At 39.6% G+C, this 18,163-nt stretch overlaps 1 protein-coding gene across 2 annotated transcripts; it reads right to left on the bottom strand.

Moving 5' to 3' along the window:
• Positions 1-793: 793 nt before the first annotated feature.
• LOC124121019 lies at positions 794-18,143 on the bottom strand. Of its 2 annotated transcripts, none has more exons than XM_046484001.2 (4): positions 17,927-18,143; positions 7,085-7,149; positions 6,847-6,884; positions 794-5,599 (listed from the first exon to the last, which is right to left on the bottom strand). In XM_046484001.2, the coding sequence occupies exons 2-4, from the start codon at positions 7,125-7,127 to the stop codon at positions 1,484-1,486; spliced, it is 4,197 nt and encodes a 1,398-aa protein (XP_046339957.2). In that variant the 5' UTR covers positions 7,128-7,149; positions 17,927-18,143; the 3' UTR covers positions 794-1,483. The 2 variants fall into 2 exon arrangements, with proteins under 2 accessions (XP_046339957.2, XP_046339928.2); XM_046483972.2 differs by lacking the exon at positions 17,927-18,143 and adding an exon at positions 14,744-14,814.
• Between the last annotated feature and the right edge of the window lie 20 nt (positions 18,144-18,163).

The following is an 18,163-nucleotide window of genomic DNA, read 5'->3' as shown; positions in this document are numbered from 1 at the left end:
GCCGAGTGCAAGACAGGGTAACAACAAGTACCATCTTTTGGCATGACACGGCCTGGGATCGAACCCCGGACCTTCCGCTCTCCGGGCAGACGCTCTACCACTAGACCACGGAGGCGGTCCATCAGTGAAAAAGGCTATGGGACATTACCAGTGAACTTTCTTCACCTTATACTCTTAACTTAAAATAGTAAAAAAATATTATTATGATGAGGTTGATATAAGGCTTTACTTGTCAATAAATCATTTAAACTGTGTAAACTCAGTCCAAATAGTACACTTTTCTCTCCCTTTCAAATGGCTGTGATAGGGAATGAAAATAACCAGACACTTCACCATATCTCATGTAACAAAAACAATATTCTTGGCATAATCTTGAAATTATGAATTCATTTCTAAGAAAAATAATCTGTAGAAAGTCTGGGTACTTTCTTCAACCCAATTAAACAGCAGTACACATTAATTCAGAAGGTTTTTTGTTTTTGTGCTAACAACATGATCCATACAAAAAGTACCAGTTACCTTGTGTTCGTGTATATTTGCTTCATAAGCCTACTTTTTAATGTGGAAATGTCCCTTCACACCAATTATGAAAACAAATCAAGATCTTAAAAGAATAAAGTTGGATAATCCAACACTCCAAGCTATCTACATGTGATATTCGATTCCAAAACTTTTTGTAAATACATGTATCAAAATGCAGTGACAACATTAAAGGCATAAGATCTTGTCTAAACAAAGCATGTTCATAGTCAGAGTTATCTGATTTTTTAGGGCCAACCATTTTCGCGGGGGAGGGGGGGGGGGGGGGGGTTGTGTGAGCTGTCCCTCTGAAAATTATTGAAAGAATTAATTATACTCCATATTGTTGGGAAGAAAGAAATTGCTGCAAAAATTACATTGTTGAAATGTGTTTTTTCGAAAATAAATATATTTTGGCTCATAGTATTAATTTTTTTTAAATATCTGGTTTTACAGCTGCAGCTGAAAGTATCTGGTCTCAGTACAATATCTCAACCCCCTCCACCACCACCCAGAATATCAAATGGTCGGTCCTTGAACATAAGAATGAATACCATAAGTTCTCTTTTTATGAAAATAATTCTTAACAGCATATTAAAATTATCATATTGGGAAAAACTGATCTACCAACTCTTTAAGAAACAATTATAAGAACATAATTGAACTCTGTGCAAAGTGGAAACTGTTGGCATCCGTCTGTCCATTCATGTGCTGTTATCAAGGAATGTTTCAGGAAGATTCTGTCACAGTAAGCCACTTCCAGGCTCTCATTTGAAACGCGTCACAGTTTCATTGCAGTGACTTATCTATGAAATGTACCATTGATTCTCAATTTACAATGTACACTGGGTCAGAATCAATAAATTTGGACATAATCAGAGACTTGAGGTCATTGGTCGATGATAGTCACACTGTATCATTGTTACATCATGTAACTTGAAATTTATTCTCAGCAAGTAGATTGTCATTTTTTTAACGATCCCCGTTCTAGAAATCCTTTGAGTTCTTTACTGAAAGTTTTGGTGGACTTAGGAACAAAGCAAACCTTGAGCTGGAACCTTTTTTCCCCAATCTGATATTTTCGGAAATGACTAAAGAGACTTAAGATGTCTAACTTAACAATGGAGGATCTGGTATGCGGAAGCTGATCCATGAGAATCTTATATACCTCCCCCCAGAGAAGTCCATCAGCTTTGTTGTATGATACTTGACTGATGGCTGAGTCTGCAGGCGATTTAATGTTCTCTGTTGGGTCTAATTCACTCACATCTGAGTGAGTAACCTCTTCAGAGGAACCTTCTTCCATTCTAATTTCTGTATTGGTCAGCCCCGATTCAGAGGAATCATCAGCACATGATTCCAAGACTGAGATTCTATGACTAGCTTCCTCTGTCCCAGTAAGTCTTCTTTCTGGACTTTCAGCAGATATTGAGGCATGACCCGTATATTTGACGAGAGGTTCAAGTTTATCAAAACCTGTGGTCAAATTACCACTTGCACTTTGCCTTCCAGTGCGTGAAGCTGTCGGGGAAACGATTCTATCGACATCATCTCTTTTCTCCTCGTTGGCCAGTCGGTTGTCTTCTTCATCAGGGGTATCGTCCATCATGTTTCTGACAAATTGGTCTTTACTAGTCACAAGTCTAAACTTGTCTGGGACAACATAATGACTGTTTGCCTTCTGTATAAACATTTTTTCCTCAAGGAGATGTAATATCGTCTCACACCTATCTGGATATTTTCTCTGTAGCTGTGTCTCCAATGCATCACCAATCTCAAATGTCCTGTCTTCACCTTTGTCACGTACTGCCAAAACATACACAATCTCCCTTTTTTTAAAGAGGTTGATGAATCCCCCTTTTGTCATCTCGTCTAGCTTTGATTTCATTGCTTGATAATTCTTCTTCATTCCCTCTTTCTCTCCGAGCGTATCAATAGTGGGTTGTGATTTTGAACCTGATGGATTTTGCCGCTCTCTAGTGAAGGTTTCCCACATTTTTTCAAGAGCAGTTTTGGTCATGTGACTTGTCAGTGCCCTAAAGAGGATATCTGCAGAGTTTCGAATCTGTGATGCAACAACTCTTGTGTTATGGTCAAACCCTTCCTTGACGTGGATAATGTACGTGTGTGTCTGATTGTACATAATTATATCAAACATTTCTATGTGTTTCATACATATTCGGTCTCCAACAAGGAACCCAGTCTGTGATGTCTTTCCTGTCGTGCTGATGATTTTGTCCAAAAGGATGTACGAGTCATTGTACATACCTTCTGTCAGACTGGTGTTCATTGTGAGAAATAACTGCACAAATGATTTCAACTGGTCTTTTGTTTCATATTCTCTTTGATTATATGTACACAATATGCCAGCTTCATTCTTTTCAACTTCAACTCCATCAACAGATTTCAAGAGCACCTCCATGTCCTCTGACTTAATTTTCTGGTCAGGCAGAAGAGCACTCAGAAACTGACAAAGGGTATCCAGTGCAAATATTTTTGTTTTCACTTTCTTGCCCTTAGATGTTTCCTCGGCTTTCTTGCCCTTAGATGTTTCCTCAGCTTTCTTGCCCTTAGATGTTTCCTCAGCTTTCTTGCCCTTAGATGTTTCCTCGGCTTTCTTTCCCTTAGATGTTTCCTCGGCTTTCTTGCCCTTAGATGTTTCCTCGGCTTTCTTGCCCTTAGATGTTTCCTCGGCTTTCTTTCCCTTAGATGTTTCCTCGGCTTTCTTGCTCTCAGATGTTTCCTCGGCTTTCTTGCCCTTAGATGTTTCCTCGGCTTTCTTGCCCTTAGATGTTTCCTCGGCTTTCTTGCTCTCAGATGATTCCTCGGCTTTCTTGCCCTTAGATGTTTCCTCGGCTTTCTTGCCCTTAGATGTTTCCTCGGCTTTCTTGCCCTTAGATGTTTCCTCGGCTTTCTTGCCCTTAGATGTTTCCTCGGCTTTCTTGCTCTCAGATGATTCCTCGGCTTTCTTGCCCTTAGATGTTTCCTCGGCTTTCTTGCCCTTAGATGTTTCCTCGGCTTTCTTGCCCTTAGATGTTTCCTCGGCTTTATTTCCCTTAGATGTTTCCTCGGCTTTCTTGCTCTCAGATGTTTCCTCGGCTTTCTTGCCCTTAGATGTTTCCTCGGCTTTCTTGCCCTTAGATGTTTCCTCGGCTTTCTTGCTCTCAGATGATTCCTCGGCTTTCTTGCCCTTAGATGTTTCCTTGGCTTTCTTGCCCTTAGATGTTTCCTCGGCTTTCTTGCCCTTAGATGTTTCCTCGGCTTTCTTGCCCTTAGATGTTTCCTCGGCTTTCTTGCTCTCAGATGATTCCTCGGCTTTCTTGCCCTTAGATGTTTCCTCGGCTTTCTTGCCCTTAGATGTTTCCTTGGCTTTCTTGCTCTTAGATGTTTCCTCGGCTTTCTTGCTCTCAGATGTTTTCTTGGCGTGTGAATAAACCCATGGCAATGGCATTATGTCTGTGGAGTCTATTGTTTGCTCTTTCATGATAGACATGAAACTGTCATCCAGCATTCGGAAATATTCCGCTTTTATTTTCAGCCATTTCCCACACCAAAAGTAGTAAGGTTTTGAATCGGAGGATGCGAAATGCGATTGAATGAAGTTGGTTATAGGCTGTTTTTTCTTCATTGTCTTTCCAGCATCATCATGAAGGGACATCTTTACGTCACTAGACAGCAATTTCTCAGAAATTAACTGGTTGCGTTCCTTTAAGGCCTTTAATACATCTCTGAAATTTGGTAGACATTCCTTCCATTTTTTTATGGGTTTCCACTTTGATGTTGTTTCAAGGAAAAGTCTACATTCGCTTGTCCTTAGCCAGAGATCAAGATCATCACAGGAGAGTTGGATATCATCTTCAGATTGGTTCTCGATATATCTGTCAATTCTTCTGTGCATGTTTTCCTGCAGCGTCTTGATTTTCTCCTTGTTGTGTTCTTCCTGCATCAAGTCAAACATTGCAAATGTTTTGTCATCTTCTTCTTTGTTTTGACTGGTACCAAACAAGTATGTAGGCTCATTTCTGTCAATAGTTGCAAAGTGAGAAATAATTTTCTGTATGTCTAAAATGTCAGGGAATCTTGTGATTACCTCGACAGACACTTTTTTAATAGCAATTGATGGCTTTTTGCTTGGCCTTTTTTGGAAGAACTGCAGGATGGATGCCATGTCTTTCGGTTTGGCAATGTACTTGTGAACAACCACTTCTATGATGTCCCAAACGTTGATGGTTCCTCCTTTGTCAGGAATGTATTGTTTCCTGACTTGTGATGTGTCTCCTGTCACGTTTCTTGTATCCAGCTGAATCGTTGTTGGTTCCAATAGTCTACGTGCTATCTTCCTTGGAAATTCTGGACAACTTCTCTGATCAACGTATGTGTAAGCCATTCCCGATCCAGCAACAAATATTTCTGGACCACCCTTGTCTCTGTAAAAGAAAATCATATAACTTCTTGTTTGATTAACATGCCTTAATTGTCTGGGTTTTGTGATTGACTCGATGGCACGCAACATTTGACTCACTGTGGGTGTTATGATCTCAAACACCTTAACATGAAAGCCAGATTCATGTTTTTTTAAGCTGTCAGACACTCTTTGTATTAAAGAAAGCTCTGTCAATGTTGTCTTGGATAAATTCTGATTATCATCTGCGGGATCCATAACTGACTGCCGAGATGTACCAGGAAGTGGACTGTTGGTGACTGTTCCAACTTCACTGTTGTCCCTTCCTGTGGATTGTGATTCAGAGATACCAGGATCACCTACATCAGATGTCAGAACTTGTGGATTTATTGTTCCATCCGTGTCTTTTCTCTTCTTTCTAGTTGTTTCTCCTCCATGTGTACTTTTTTCCCTTGACTGTGTAATGTTTGAAATAATCTCTTCTGCTTTCTTTCCTCTGTCTTTGATGTTAATTTGTATTTTTGAAATGCTGAGTTTGGGGAATGAATAACTTTGTCCATCATCATTCTTATCATCTGTCTTTGGGGAGGAGTCAGTTTTATCCAGATCCAAGCTTGATGTTGGTTTTTCATTCTGTTGTGTTTCAGAAGCCTCCAAGCCGCTGTCATGTTGTCTACTCTGAAAAAAAGAAGTAACTTTCGCAATGGCCAGGTGAAATCTTAGATGTTTGAGCACAGTCAACAAGGCATTATTATGTATCAAGCAAATGTTTTTTATGTGAAAAGACAATCAAGGAACAAGCTGAGTGAACAATAACCATCGCTTCAACTATGCGGAGTGTTGCCTTACACTGAGGAACGTTGCTCAAAATGTTTTCTACAAAATAGTGCCAGTGCACTGTAGCTCACCTGGATATGTTATCAACAGTGTAAAACGTCAAGAAAGACTGACAACAGCGTTGATATTCATATATATTGTCAGCATTAATACGGAAGAAAGACGTACAATAACTATAATGATTTTAATCAAACTTGACCGAAATACGCTACTACTTTTGAAAACAATTGGCTAAGTAACGGCCATAAGTTGTTTCATCTTTTGGTATGGGTGCCAGTAGCGACTAAAGGAATTGGGTGGTCAGATAGGTTGAGTTGGTTGAAGCATGTCAACGAAAACCAATTGCTTGGACCGATGCTATGAATATCAATTATTTACAGACCTCCGTCATATAGCTGGAACATTGTTGAGTGCGGCTTTAAACAACAAACTAACATTAAAACTCAAGTAATACCTGTTGGTTTTGTATTTTAATTTTAGGTTTGACACAAACACAACATACCCCTAACACACGGGTCTCAATTGGTCTTATTACAGCTGGATGAAGTATGCCCCGAGTTGCCAGACACCTTGGTGCCCATTATTCCACAATTTACGTGCTTCAGGAACGTCATCAGTTGACCAACAAAACAGGTAATCGTCAAAGAAGCGGACGACCGCGTGCTACGTCAGATAGATAAGATCAGTGACGGCACATCTACACGATATATTCCTACGGGCAACCACAACTGGCCGAATGACTATGGGTCTCACAACAGACCAATCAGCGGCTATACCCATTACTGAATGTGATTCAAAAAGACTTTTGAAAGTCAGTGTGACCTTGAATCATATTAACGAAATGATGTCTGACATGACATGAAGGATCTTGCTATAACCCTGTCAATTTTGCCTTGTTTCTGTTGAAAACTTTCTTAATTATAGCATGTTACTTTCACCACTTCAAATTCGCGTTTCTTTTGGAGTTGAGTGTATTAAAATCTAAACGAAATGCTTGATGTATAAGTTTATATTTCAAAAAGAGGTTTCAGTTAAAGCTCTATAGAGGATGTACTTTAACAAAAAATTAGTTGTGACCAAATTATTACCTGGGGTTGTGCGGGTGTGTTGAATGCTTCTCCATGGCCTGAAAAAACAAGACAAAATTAACTTCACTTCATTCTATTAATGGGGTAGCTCGTGTTTGTGCTATTTGAATTTGAATATTTCTTTCATGCATTACCTTTAAATTACTTTAAATTACTTCATTTACATTAATTTCAAACAGAATACAATTATTTGGAACAAAAATGTGTCTGTGTGCATAGATGGACATACGATACATACCAGACGATGGGCTTAAATCTTTCTGCATTGATATTTGATTCATGTTTCTGCCTTGATCGTCCTCCCTGAAAGACAATGCAGTTACTGTAATATTGGGCATTCACACATTAATCGGGAATGGTGTATCAAACGGTTAGGTACAGAAAGATATGAAAAGAATGTTTGGGGGATGACTGTTTTTTATTCAACAGTTAAGAAATGAATTTATGCGAGACAGAAACATCACCCAGAAGGTGACACCAGGCCAGTTCTTACTAAAGATGCTAGGTTTGAAGAAGGCTGCCCGTTTATAGCTGACCGACATCTTAAAATTCAGCATATCGCCAACTGTGTGGGTTGGGTTTAGATTGGTACAGTCCATCTTACATCACAGCCATCACATGAGCTAGCTTCCCAGAATGGTGACCCCATGGGAACATGCAAGAATAGATCACTGAAAATCATTGATAACACCAGGTGTTCATGAAAAGGGTGAACATGTCCTTCCATACCATTAGACCCGCCACTCACACAATTTCTAGATTAAAGTAAGTCTTTGTGTGTTGCTCGTCGCCGCACAGCAGTATCCTGCCTGACGTGGCGGTCTGTCAATCAACGTATGGACCACATAATCCAGTCACACGATAGGTCATTTACTGATTTTGTTTAAACTTAAACTGCACATTAAACTACGGCTATAACGAACTCAAAAGGACCAATAATTTTAGTTCCTTTTGACATGCAGTTCGTTATTAACATACAGTCAAGTCTCGTTAATCCGACCATCGGCTTTATTCGATACTAATGATGGGAACCGATTAAATCAGTGCCCTTTAGACCCGTTAATCCGACTCTCTCGCACTCCGACTCCGACACTACTAATTTGCAACGAATTACCGAAATGACTCAATCGGAGCACCTTTAGAATACAGTAAAACAACTTCTCGTGAGGACGATCTCTGCCGTAGGTCACATGTCTCAAGACAAGTAACCAGTTTTTGTGAGAATCCGTAGGACGCGAACCCGCGACCTTCGGATTGTTAGCCCGAGAGCTAACCGACTGAGCTACGTCCACACTGTCAAACTTAGTGCAAATGTACCTAGTCATGCCTACGACGGTACGGAACTCAACGAAAAGGGTCGAATAGGTGACGGACACTTACGAAGGTTACGGGTAGGCATGGTGTCTCGTGACTTAGTCTACGGACACTTACGAATGATCCCGATGCCATTTGGCACACTCGTCCCATTCCGTGATGTACAAGATACCAAGTGGAGAGGAATGAGCCGATATGCCGCGAACTGAAAACGGCTCCAGGCGTCAGACGTCAGACGTCGAACTCGCGAGTACGCATGAATGATATGGTATTTAATAATTCGTCGGTTGATTTTTGTGACAGAAAAGTGTGGTAGGGAACACTGTAAGGATGATGTGGATAATAGTAAGGAACGAGGGAGGAATAAGCATGACTAGTGACGACACATCGGTGAGTTCGCTTTTGAATCAGTACTGAAAAAATGTAGCCGGTGAAAGTGGCTTGTGTGAATGTTCCAGGACAGTTTCCAGTTGCCAAAATATTCGACACAAAACCATTTCATCCTTTTTACTCGACGTTTTTTGTATAAAGAATATTAGGAGCCGTTATATAATCTATAATGGCCACTAAACGAGTACCTAACCCTAATGGCCGTAAAAGGGGTGATTGATCGTAAAGGGGATCCAAGGGCTAAGGATAGACTTCGGGTAATCTAATAGCCACTAAACGGGTACCTAACCCTAATGATCGTAAAGGGGTGATTTATCGTTAAGGGGATCCAAGGGCTAAGGATAGAGTTCGGGGTAACCTACCCTAACACTGGCGACATTTGGATGTGTTCAGCGCCAATATAATATCCCTAATAAACTGCATTCTTGCGCATAATAATGAAAATTAATTAACCGAAAAAATAATATATGTATAATAGTTCCCATTTATAACCATTTTATCCACTTGAATTACGAGAAAAACGAAATAAAAATATATAAAAAATAAAAGTGCTTTCGTAAACTAGCGCTTGCTCTAAAATGCGCCTCCGCAGGCTATAATTAGTAAACAAATACTCAAAACTCTCAGCACCGCAGGGCGTATTCAATGACATTACGTGTAGAGATGATAGCTCACTGGGAGGAGCTTCTGCACACTCGATGACCCCTGACGTCACAGGGCATTGTTTCGCCGGTGTGACTAGCAACAAAATACTACAAATTACGTCATAGGGTATGATCACGTGTTTGAAAAGTTTGTGGTACTGTATTCTAAAGGTAGGCCAAACTTCTCTGTACCCGAGCAAACACTGAGAGACAGGATAATAGGCAAGATCGATGTTAACACAGTCAAGTCAGGTGCGACTCAAATTTTATGATGCAGAGCAAGAAACTAGACTTGTTGGCCATGTAACATACATGGCATCCATCGGATACGGATATACCAGGAAGGAGGTTGTCCAATGTAGGGTCTAACTTTGCTTGTCAGTTAGGAAAACGTGACCTGTCCCATCCATTATCTGTCAAGTGGTTATGTGGTCTGTTTGAGCGATGGCCGGAGTTGAAAGTTAGAAGTGCCAAGTCTCTCACGGAACTTCGTGCCAAAGCTAGTTCAGAGGAATGCATCAACAAATATTTTGATGAACTTGCCATGATTATGGACAAATACGGTTTCCAATCAAGACCAGAAGCAATTTATAACGTAGATGAGAAAGGAATCAACCAGTCCAAAGTCGCACCGAAAATTGTTGGCTAAAGAAAGTCAGTGGCCTACGAGATTCAGAGAGATCGTCTGTCGTCACACTTTTGGGAAGTTGAAACGCCCTGGGCACATTTATTCCACCTTTCTTTGTATTTGCGGGTGCTAGAATGCGCAGTGAATTACTTGAAGGCTGTACAGCGGGAACTGACGGAACTGTTTTTGAATCGGGATGGTCACATGGTGTTATATTCCAAGATTACTTGGACAGGTATTTCCTTCGATATGTATCTCCAGCAACGCCGAATAGACCTTTGCTTCTTCTGTACGATGGCCACAAGTCGCACATTTCTCCGTCTCTGATAGACTGGGCTAAAGATCACAATATTGTGATGTTTTTCCTCCCGGCTCACACAAGTCATATTTTGCAGCCAATGGACGTGGGATGTTTAGGCCCGTTTACAAAGATTTACAATGCCGAATGTCACAAACTGTTGAAGTCTGATAGTACCACAGTCAACAGATATAACATCGCCTCCGTAGCCTACAGGGCATATTCTGCTGCTTTAACGCCTGGTCACTTGCAGTCGCCATTCAGAAAGTCAGGAATCTATCGCTTTTCGCCAGATATGATTGATAAATCTGCATTCCAACCAGCTGCTTTTATCACCGCATCACACGATGAAGACAAGTCGCAGCTACTGACGACGTACACAGCCCGCGTACCAACCCAAACGTTGAGAAGGAAATTTTCGTCACTAACTTTGACCAAACCCAATTCTTTGGTGACCAGCTTCCCGTCATTCAGAAGAAGCAAAGAAAACCACGCAGATCTATGCACAAGATCGTTAGCGGCAAAGCCATAACTGAACCAGAGATAGAAATTCAAGAAAAAAACTATGTTAAAAGTTCAACTTCTAAACAGCCAGTACCAACCAAGAAACGACCAGCAAAGTCACATACATCAGCTAAACAATCTCAAAAGAAACATAAAAGTACCACCGAGCCAGCAGCGGGACCATCCGGTGCGATTAATCTACTATACGGCAGTGACAGTGAGGATTCGCCAATATCCGATGACGAAACATGTTGCGTTTGTCATCACTTTCAGCCCGCTGAACTGGCCCAATGCACATCACTGTTTTTCGTACAGTGGGGGGCAGTGCATGTATCAGTTGTTTCGTGTTGAGCTTTAGAAGTTACATGATTAGAAAACACATTCCGCTAATAATGTAACGTAACAATATGAATATTTCTTTTATATTTTTTATTACGTGTTTGTATCGTTATTTATCGTGTAGTTGTCCGATTTTCGATCACGAACTGCATACTCGTTTATCCGACATAATCATATGCAACCAACCATGTCGGATTAACGGGACTTGACTGTATACTGCATATATACAGGGAATGACCTGTACCAAAATATAAGTTCGTTATATCCGCCAGTTCGTTACAAGCGTGTTATAAACGGAGTTTACTGTATGTTAATTTTGAATTACCCCTGCTATGTACAAGTACAGAGATTCTGCTGCTTAAAAGATATAAAGAAACGTTAAAGAAAAATGTTCGTTAAGGGACCAATTATATATTGTTACGAAAACATGACATTCTGTAGGAGAGTGTAATAAAAAATAAACATGTTTCGGGGAGGGGCATGAAAAATTGAACATAAAAAATAAAGTTCTTGTGTAATTTGTCTTTTCAGGGAGGGTCATGAAAAAATAAACAAAGACATGGGGAGGGTCATGGTTTGTTTGTTGTTTAACGCTGCACTCAGCAATATTCCAGATATATGACGGCAGTCTGTAAATAATCGAGCCTGGACCAGAAACTCAAGTGATTAACATCATGAGCATCGATCAACGCAATTGGGATACGTTGACATGTATCAACCAAGTCACCGAGCCTGACCATCCGGCCTCGTTAGTCGCCTTTTATGACAAGCATAGTCGCAGACATGGGTTGCTGAAGATATATTCTAACCCGGATCTTCACGGGTAGGAGGTTCATGCAAACATAAGATGGCCTTCAGAGGAAGGTCATTATTGTGAACATCAAAAACCTCTGACACCCCCCTTTAAATAACTGACCGGTCCCTTGCTCATAGTTTAGATTTTCTGGAAAGGTTCGAAAAACTTACCCTTTTTAGTCATTACTGAATTTGGCCTGTCCGAAGCCCAAACCTGCTTGCGACTATGCAAGCCTATTAAAGAAGGGAAAGCAGACTATACAAGCCTATTAAAGAAGGGAAAGCAGACTGCAAGCCTATAAAACAAGGAAAGTAGGCTGCAAGCCTATTAAGGAAGGAAAAGCAGGCTACAAGCCTTTAAAGAAGAAAAGCAGGCTACAAGCCTTTAAAGACGAAAAGCAGGCTGCAAGCTTCTTAAAGAAGGGAAAGCAGACTACAAGCCTATTAAAGAAGGGAAAGCAGTCTGCAAGCCTATTAAACAAGGAAAGCAGGCTGCAAGCCTATTAAGGAAGGGAAAGCAGGCTGCAAGCCTTTTGCAGAAGGAAAGCAGGCTGCAAACCTATTAATGAAGGGAAAACAGGCTGCAAGCCTATTAAAGAAGGAAAGCAGGATTTAAACCTATTAAAGAAGGGAAAGCAGGCTGCAAGCCTATTGAAGAAGGAAAGCAGACTGCAAGCCTATTGAAGGAAAGCAGACTGCAAGCCTATTAATGAAGGGAAAACAGGCTGCAAGCCTTTTGAAGAAGGAAAGCAGGCTGCAAACTTATTAATGAAGGGAAAACAGGCTGCAAGCCTTTTGAAGAAGGAAAGCAGGCTGCAAGCCTATTAATGAAGGGAAAACAGGCTGCAAGCCTTTTGAAGAAGGAAAGCAGGCTGCAAACCTATTAATGAAGGGAAAACAGGCTGCAAGCCTTTTGAAGAAGGAAAGCAGGCTGCAAACCTATTAATGAAGGGAAAACAGGCTGCAAGCCTTTTGAAGAAGGAAAGCAGGCTGCAAGCCTATTAATGAAGGGAAAGCAAGCTGCAAGCCTATTGAAGAAGGAAAGCAGGCTGGTTGTCAGCCATTTAAACATGGTTGATACTTTTCATGTAGTGCTACCAAATATTAATCATTGCTTTCACAAATTCAATTTTTCGATATAACTCAACCATTTTTAGAAATCACAAATTCGAAACGTACCGTATTCGACGTGATAAAGCGCCCCGCTCTAATACGCGCCCACGGCGATATTTGCTGATATGTTGGCTAATGAACAAGCCCAATTATCATCCCTTCCGATTGATCAATGTACACAAGACTTATTTATTCGGTATAATACGTACACGTGTGTTATATGCACCCTTATTTATGGGCAATTAAATTCTGAAAAATATATCTGTCGTACATAAACATTTCAGGCTGTCAGCATAAACCACGAAATTTATCTTTCAACTATGTTTTTTTTCAACAAAATAATATTCTAATAAGAGACCCCTATTTCTCATTTTGAGAGCTCCCTGGGCGCTTATTATGTCGAATACGGCATTTCCAAATTTGACGTATCAGTGACAAAAATTATTTCCGTTTCAGTTCCCTATTTTGACCTGTACCATATATTTTCGTGCGTTTATTTAGGTGAACAGTTAACTTGCCTTGCATGTGTTTGTGACGTTTACCGCCTGTGGGGCAGGATACGCTCACCTTTTCGCGAACACCTTGTGTCATCACTATTTGTCACATGCTCACGATGTAGTGGGAATCGTGCAGCCGAGATTTCTGATGAACATGGGAAGGGATTTGTCGCCTTTATTTATTAGAATGTAAAGGTCGACTTTGTGATATCAAGAACTCACTTCTTGGTACATACCAAAGTAAATAAGCTACTGGTGAACATTATTGTTGTCTGACAAATCTATCACGCATTTCAACTGGCGGAGACCCGTGAAGGTCCGGGGTAGAATAGGTCTTCAGCAACCCATGCTTGCCGTAAAATGCGACAATGCTTGTCGCAAGAGGCGAGTTACGGGATCGGGTGGTCAGGCTTGCTGACTTGGTTGATGCATGTCATCGTATCTTAATTCCATAGATAGATGCTCATGATATCAAACACTGCATTGTCTGGTCAAGACTCGAATATTTACAGACCGCCGTCATACACCTTGAATACTGCTGAGTACGGCGTTAAATAACAAACCAACAAAAACAAACACTTGGCGGACATATTACTTTGTTTTTAAAGTAATTAATAAAACAGTTTGTAAAGATTTTGCTATCTATTAAGCTAAACATTGACTGCTAATATCACACTCCGTCACTGAACAGTCAAGGGGTCAGTTAATGTAAAAAACTTACTTATTGATATCACAAATTAGATTTATTAATATCTAAAATGTACCACGATTAGATGTATCAAGAACTGAATGATTGACATAACTAGATCGAATTTGTGATATAAAAAAAACTTTGAATTTAAAATGTAACAAATTATATCTATGGACCTCATCCATATTATAAAAATGCATTCTATATCAATAAATTTGTGATATCAATAAATATTTTATAATATCATAAAAACGGATTTGTGATATCAATAATACATTTTGTGGTAGTAAGAAATGAATGATTGACATCATAAAATAGGGAATAAGTAGCAATGCGGCGCCTCATACAGACTCCTCTCCCACACAGATCGTAACTCCCCTATACTAACATTGAGTTAGATGGGCTACTATCACTTTCCTGAGCGGGACCCAAGACACACGATGGTATCCCACTAAAATTATCTTTATCTGTTTCTTTAAAAAATGTTTCTTTAACTCTCAACTGTCGCTATACCCTCTAATTTACAATGACATACATCAGTCAGACATAATAAGCTCATGTTTGCATATTTGGTAAGACTTTCAAACTGCTAGTTATAGGTCAACTATCAGCTACTTAACAACATCATGAAGGTTTTGATACAACTGTTTTCGTGGAGTCTTATTCAAAGGAAATTCTATTTACCTCTACTCTGTACAGCTTTCAGCGTCGTAGTTTTCAAATAATTTCATATTTTGCTGGGAAAACCCCAGTTGCAACATAATTCCGGGAATTTTACAGGGGAAGTAACTCTAGATGATTATTATGACACTTTATTTTCTACGGTGGCCCATAAGGGACATGGACACGTTTTCAAGATGTTTCACGTTTTGGAGTATGGTATCACACTTTTTTCATCCGAGGTGGAAATACATTAATATTTGAATCGGCGAAAACTAAACTGGAAAAAGTGCCATGGGACTGTAGCTCACCTGGGTAATAGTCAACACAAACAAGCGCTTAACAATTAGCCGTCAGCATTAATATTCAAATATGTTCTGCTAATATTGAGAATAAATGTACTGACAAATATGTTACAATAATCCAATTTCAACAATATTTTTAATCTAGTAAAGGTAATATTGTATGCCATTGCAATACAGAACAGTATAGATTCACGCTTCATAAAATGTCAACTTTAATGCTGTATATGCCTTTATTTCTTTTGCCATACATTTTTTATCATAATAAACTTACAATTGTGATGCCTTTCATTAAACATAACCCCATGGTGGTGATATTGAATTATCTGCCTTATCTTAGACAACAATACAGAGAGTGGAACACCATAAGCAATTATGGAACCAGCCTTTTCTCTAATTCTGTTTGTTTGTTTGTTTGTTTGTTTAACGCCACACTGAGCAATATTCCAGCTATATGACGGCGGTCTGTAAAAACTTAGTCAACAACTTAACGATTGAGATTACTTGGATCAATAATGGGTCATGCCCTCACGATTGGTCAAATTACGTTTATGTGTGTGGCATGGTACGAATCAATTTCCCAATGACAATTTAAGGGATTCTTGTCCACTCCTTTTGTAGCGTCTGGCCCAGTTCAACTAACGTAGTGGGTTGCCTTTGACATCGGCGTACACTGACCACCTGATCATGTCCCAGGCGTGATGTGGGAAAGGTCATGACTGATGGCAGCCCATGTTTGTTTTCAGAGGTTTTAGGCAATGTTCAAGGTTCTCCTCCTATTTTTTAGATTTCCTCTTCAGTTTCCTTTTCTTAAAAAATGTGAAGCAGAAAACCGGTGATAGTCGAAATATCCGATCATATGGGAAACGTTTTCTTGGCCCTTTTGGGCCATTGTAGTTTTATACATATGCTCAAAGCGAACGATAAATCAAACAACTCTGTGGATCTCATGAATATCGACGTTAGCCAGTTCATCTGATGTATTTGTATGATCTTTTGTTTGTTGTTTAACGCCGCACTCCACAACATTCCCGCTATATGACGACGGTCTGTAAATAATCGAGTCTTGACCAGACAATCCAGTGATTGACATTAAGAGCATCGATCGACGCAATTGGGATACCAGCCAGCCTATTAAAAAAGGAAAGCAGGCTGCAAGCCTATTAATGACGGGAAAGCAGGCTGCAAGCCTATTAATGAAGGGAAAGCAAGCTGCAAGCATATTGAAGAAGGAAAGCAGGCTGCAAGCCTATTAATGACGGGAAAGCAGGCTGCAAGCCTATTAATGAAGGGAAAGCAAGCTGCAAGCATATTGAAGAAGGAAAGCAGGCTGGTTGTCAGCCATTTAAACATGGCTGATACTTTTCATGTAGCGATACCAAATATTAATTATTGCTATCACAAATTCGATTTTTCTATAGAATTGAACCATTTTTAGATATCACAAATTCGAAACCTATTTCCAAATTTGACGCATCAGTGACAAAAATTATTTCCGTTTCAGTTCCCTATTTTGACCTGTACCATATATTTTCGTGCGTTTATTTAGGTGAACATTTAACTTGCCTTGCATGTGTTTGTGACGTTTACCGCCTGTGGGGCAGGATACGCTCACCTTTTCGCGAACACCTTGTGTCATCACTATTTGTCACATGCTCACGATGTAGTGGGAATCGTGCAGTCGAGATTTCGGATGAATATGGGAAGGGATTTGTCGCCTTTATTTACTAGTATTTAAAAGTCGACTTTGTGATATCAAGAGCTCACTTCTTGGTATATACCAAAGTAAATAAGCTAATGGTCAACATTATTGTTGTCTGACAAATCTATCACGCATTTCAATTGGCGGAGACCCGTGAAGGTCCGGGGTAGAATAGGTCTTCAGCAACCCATGCTTGTTGTAAAATGCGACTATGCTTGTCGCAAGAGGCGACTTACGGGATCGGGTGGTCAGGCTTGCTGACTTGGTTGATGCATGTCACCGTATCTTAATTCCATGGATATATGCTCATGCTATCAAACACTGGATTGTCTGGTCCAGACTCGAATATATACAGACCGCCGTCATACACCTTGAATACTGCTGAATACGGCGTTAAATAACAAACGAACAAAAACAAACACTTGGCGGACATATTACTTTGTTTTTAAAGTAATTGATAAAACAGTTTGTAAAGATTTTGCTTTCTACTTAGCTAAATATTGACTGCTAATATCATACTCCGTCACTGAACAGTCAAGGGGTCAGTTAATGTAAAAAACTTACTTATTGATATCACAAATTAGATTTATTAATATCTAAAATGTACCACGATAAAATGTATCAAGAACTGAATGATTGACATAACTAGGTCGAATTTGTGATATAAAAAAAACTTTGAATTTAAAATGTAACAAATTATATCTATGGACTTCATCCATATTATAAAAAAGGCATTCTATATCAATAAATTTGTGATATCAATAAATATTTTATAATATCATAAAAACGGATTTGTGATATCAATAATACATTTCGTGGTAGTAAGAAATGAATGATTGACATCATAAAATAGGGAATAAGTAGCAATGCGGCGCCTCATACAGACCCCACTCCCACACAGATCGTAACTCCCCTATACTAACATTGAGTTAGATGGGCTACTATCACTTTCCTGAGCGGGACCCAAGACACGCGATGGTATCCCACTAAAATTATCTTTATCTGTTTCTTCACTCTCAACTGTCGCTATGTCCTCTAATTTACAATGACATACATCAGTCAGACATAATAAGCTCATGTTTGCATATTTGGTAAGACTTTCAAACTGCTAGTTATTCGTCAACTATCAGCTACTTAACAACATCATGAAGGTATAGATACAACTGTTTTCGTGGAGTCGTATTCAAAGGAAATTCTATTTACCTCTACTCTGTACAGCTTTCAGCGTCGTAGTTTTCAAATAATTTCATATTTTGTTCGGAAAACCCCAGTTGCATCATAATTCTGGGAATTTTACAAGGGAAGTAACTCTAGATTATTATGACACTTTATTTTCTACGATGGCCCATAAGGGACATGGACACGTTTTTAAGATGTTTCACGTGTTGGAGTATGGTATCACACATTTTTCATCCGAGGTGGAAATACATTAATATTTGA

This window comes from Haliotis rufescens, unplaced genomic scaffold (genome assembly GCF_023055435.1).
Source record: "Haliotis rufescens isolate VD_foot unplaced genomic scaffold, xgHalRufe1.0.p SCAF_16, whole genome shotgun sequence".
NCBI lineage: Eukaryota > Metazoa > Mollusca > Gastropoda > Lepetellida > Haliotidae > Haliotis > Haliotis rufescens.
This window is presented reverse-complemented; position numbering and strand designations above follow the sequence as displayed.

What these genes read in the sequence shown, in the direction of transcription:
- LOC124121019 (XM_046484001.2), bottom strand. Translation starts at nt 7,127, where the DNA reads ATGAATCAAATATCAATGCAGAAAGATTTAAGCCCATCGTCTG. An exon ending in AGATTTAAGCCCATCGTCTG is followed by an intron (nt 6,885 to 7,084) that starts GTATGTATCGTA and finishes TTGTTTTTTCAG; the next exon opens with GCCATGGAGAAGCATTCAAC. An exon ending in ACACACCCGCACAACCCCAG is followed by an intron (nt 5,600 to 6,846) that starts GTAATAATTTGG and finishes TCTTTTTTTCAG; the next exon opens with AGTAGACAACATGACAGCGG.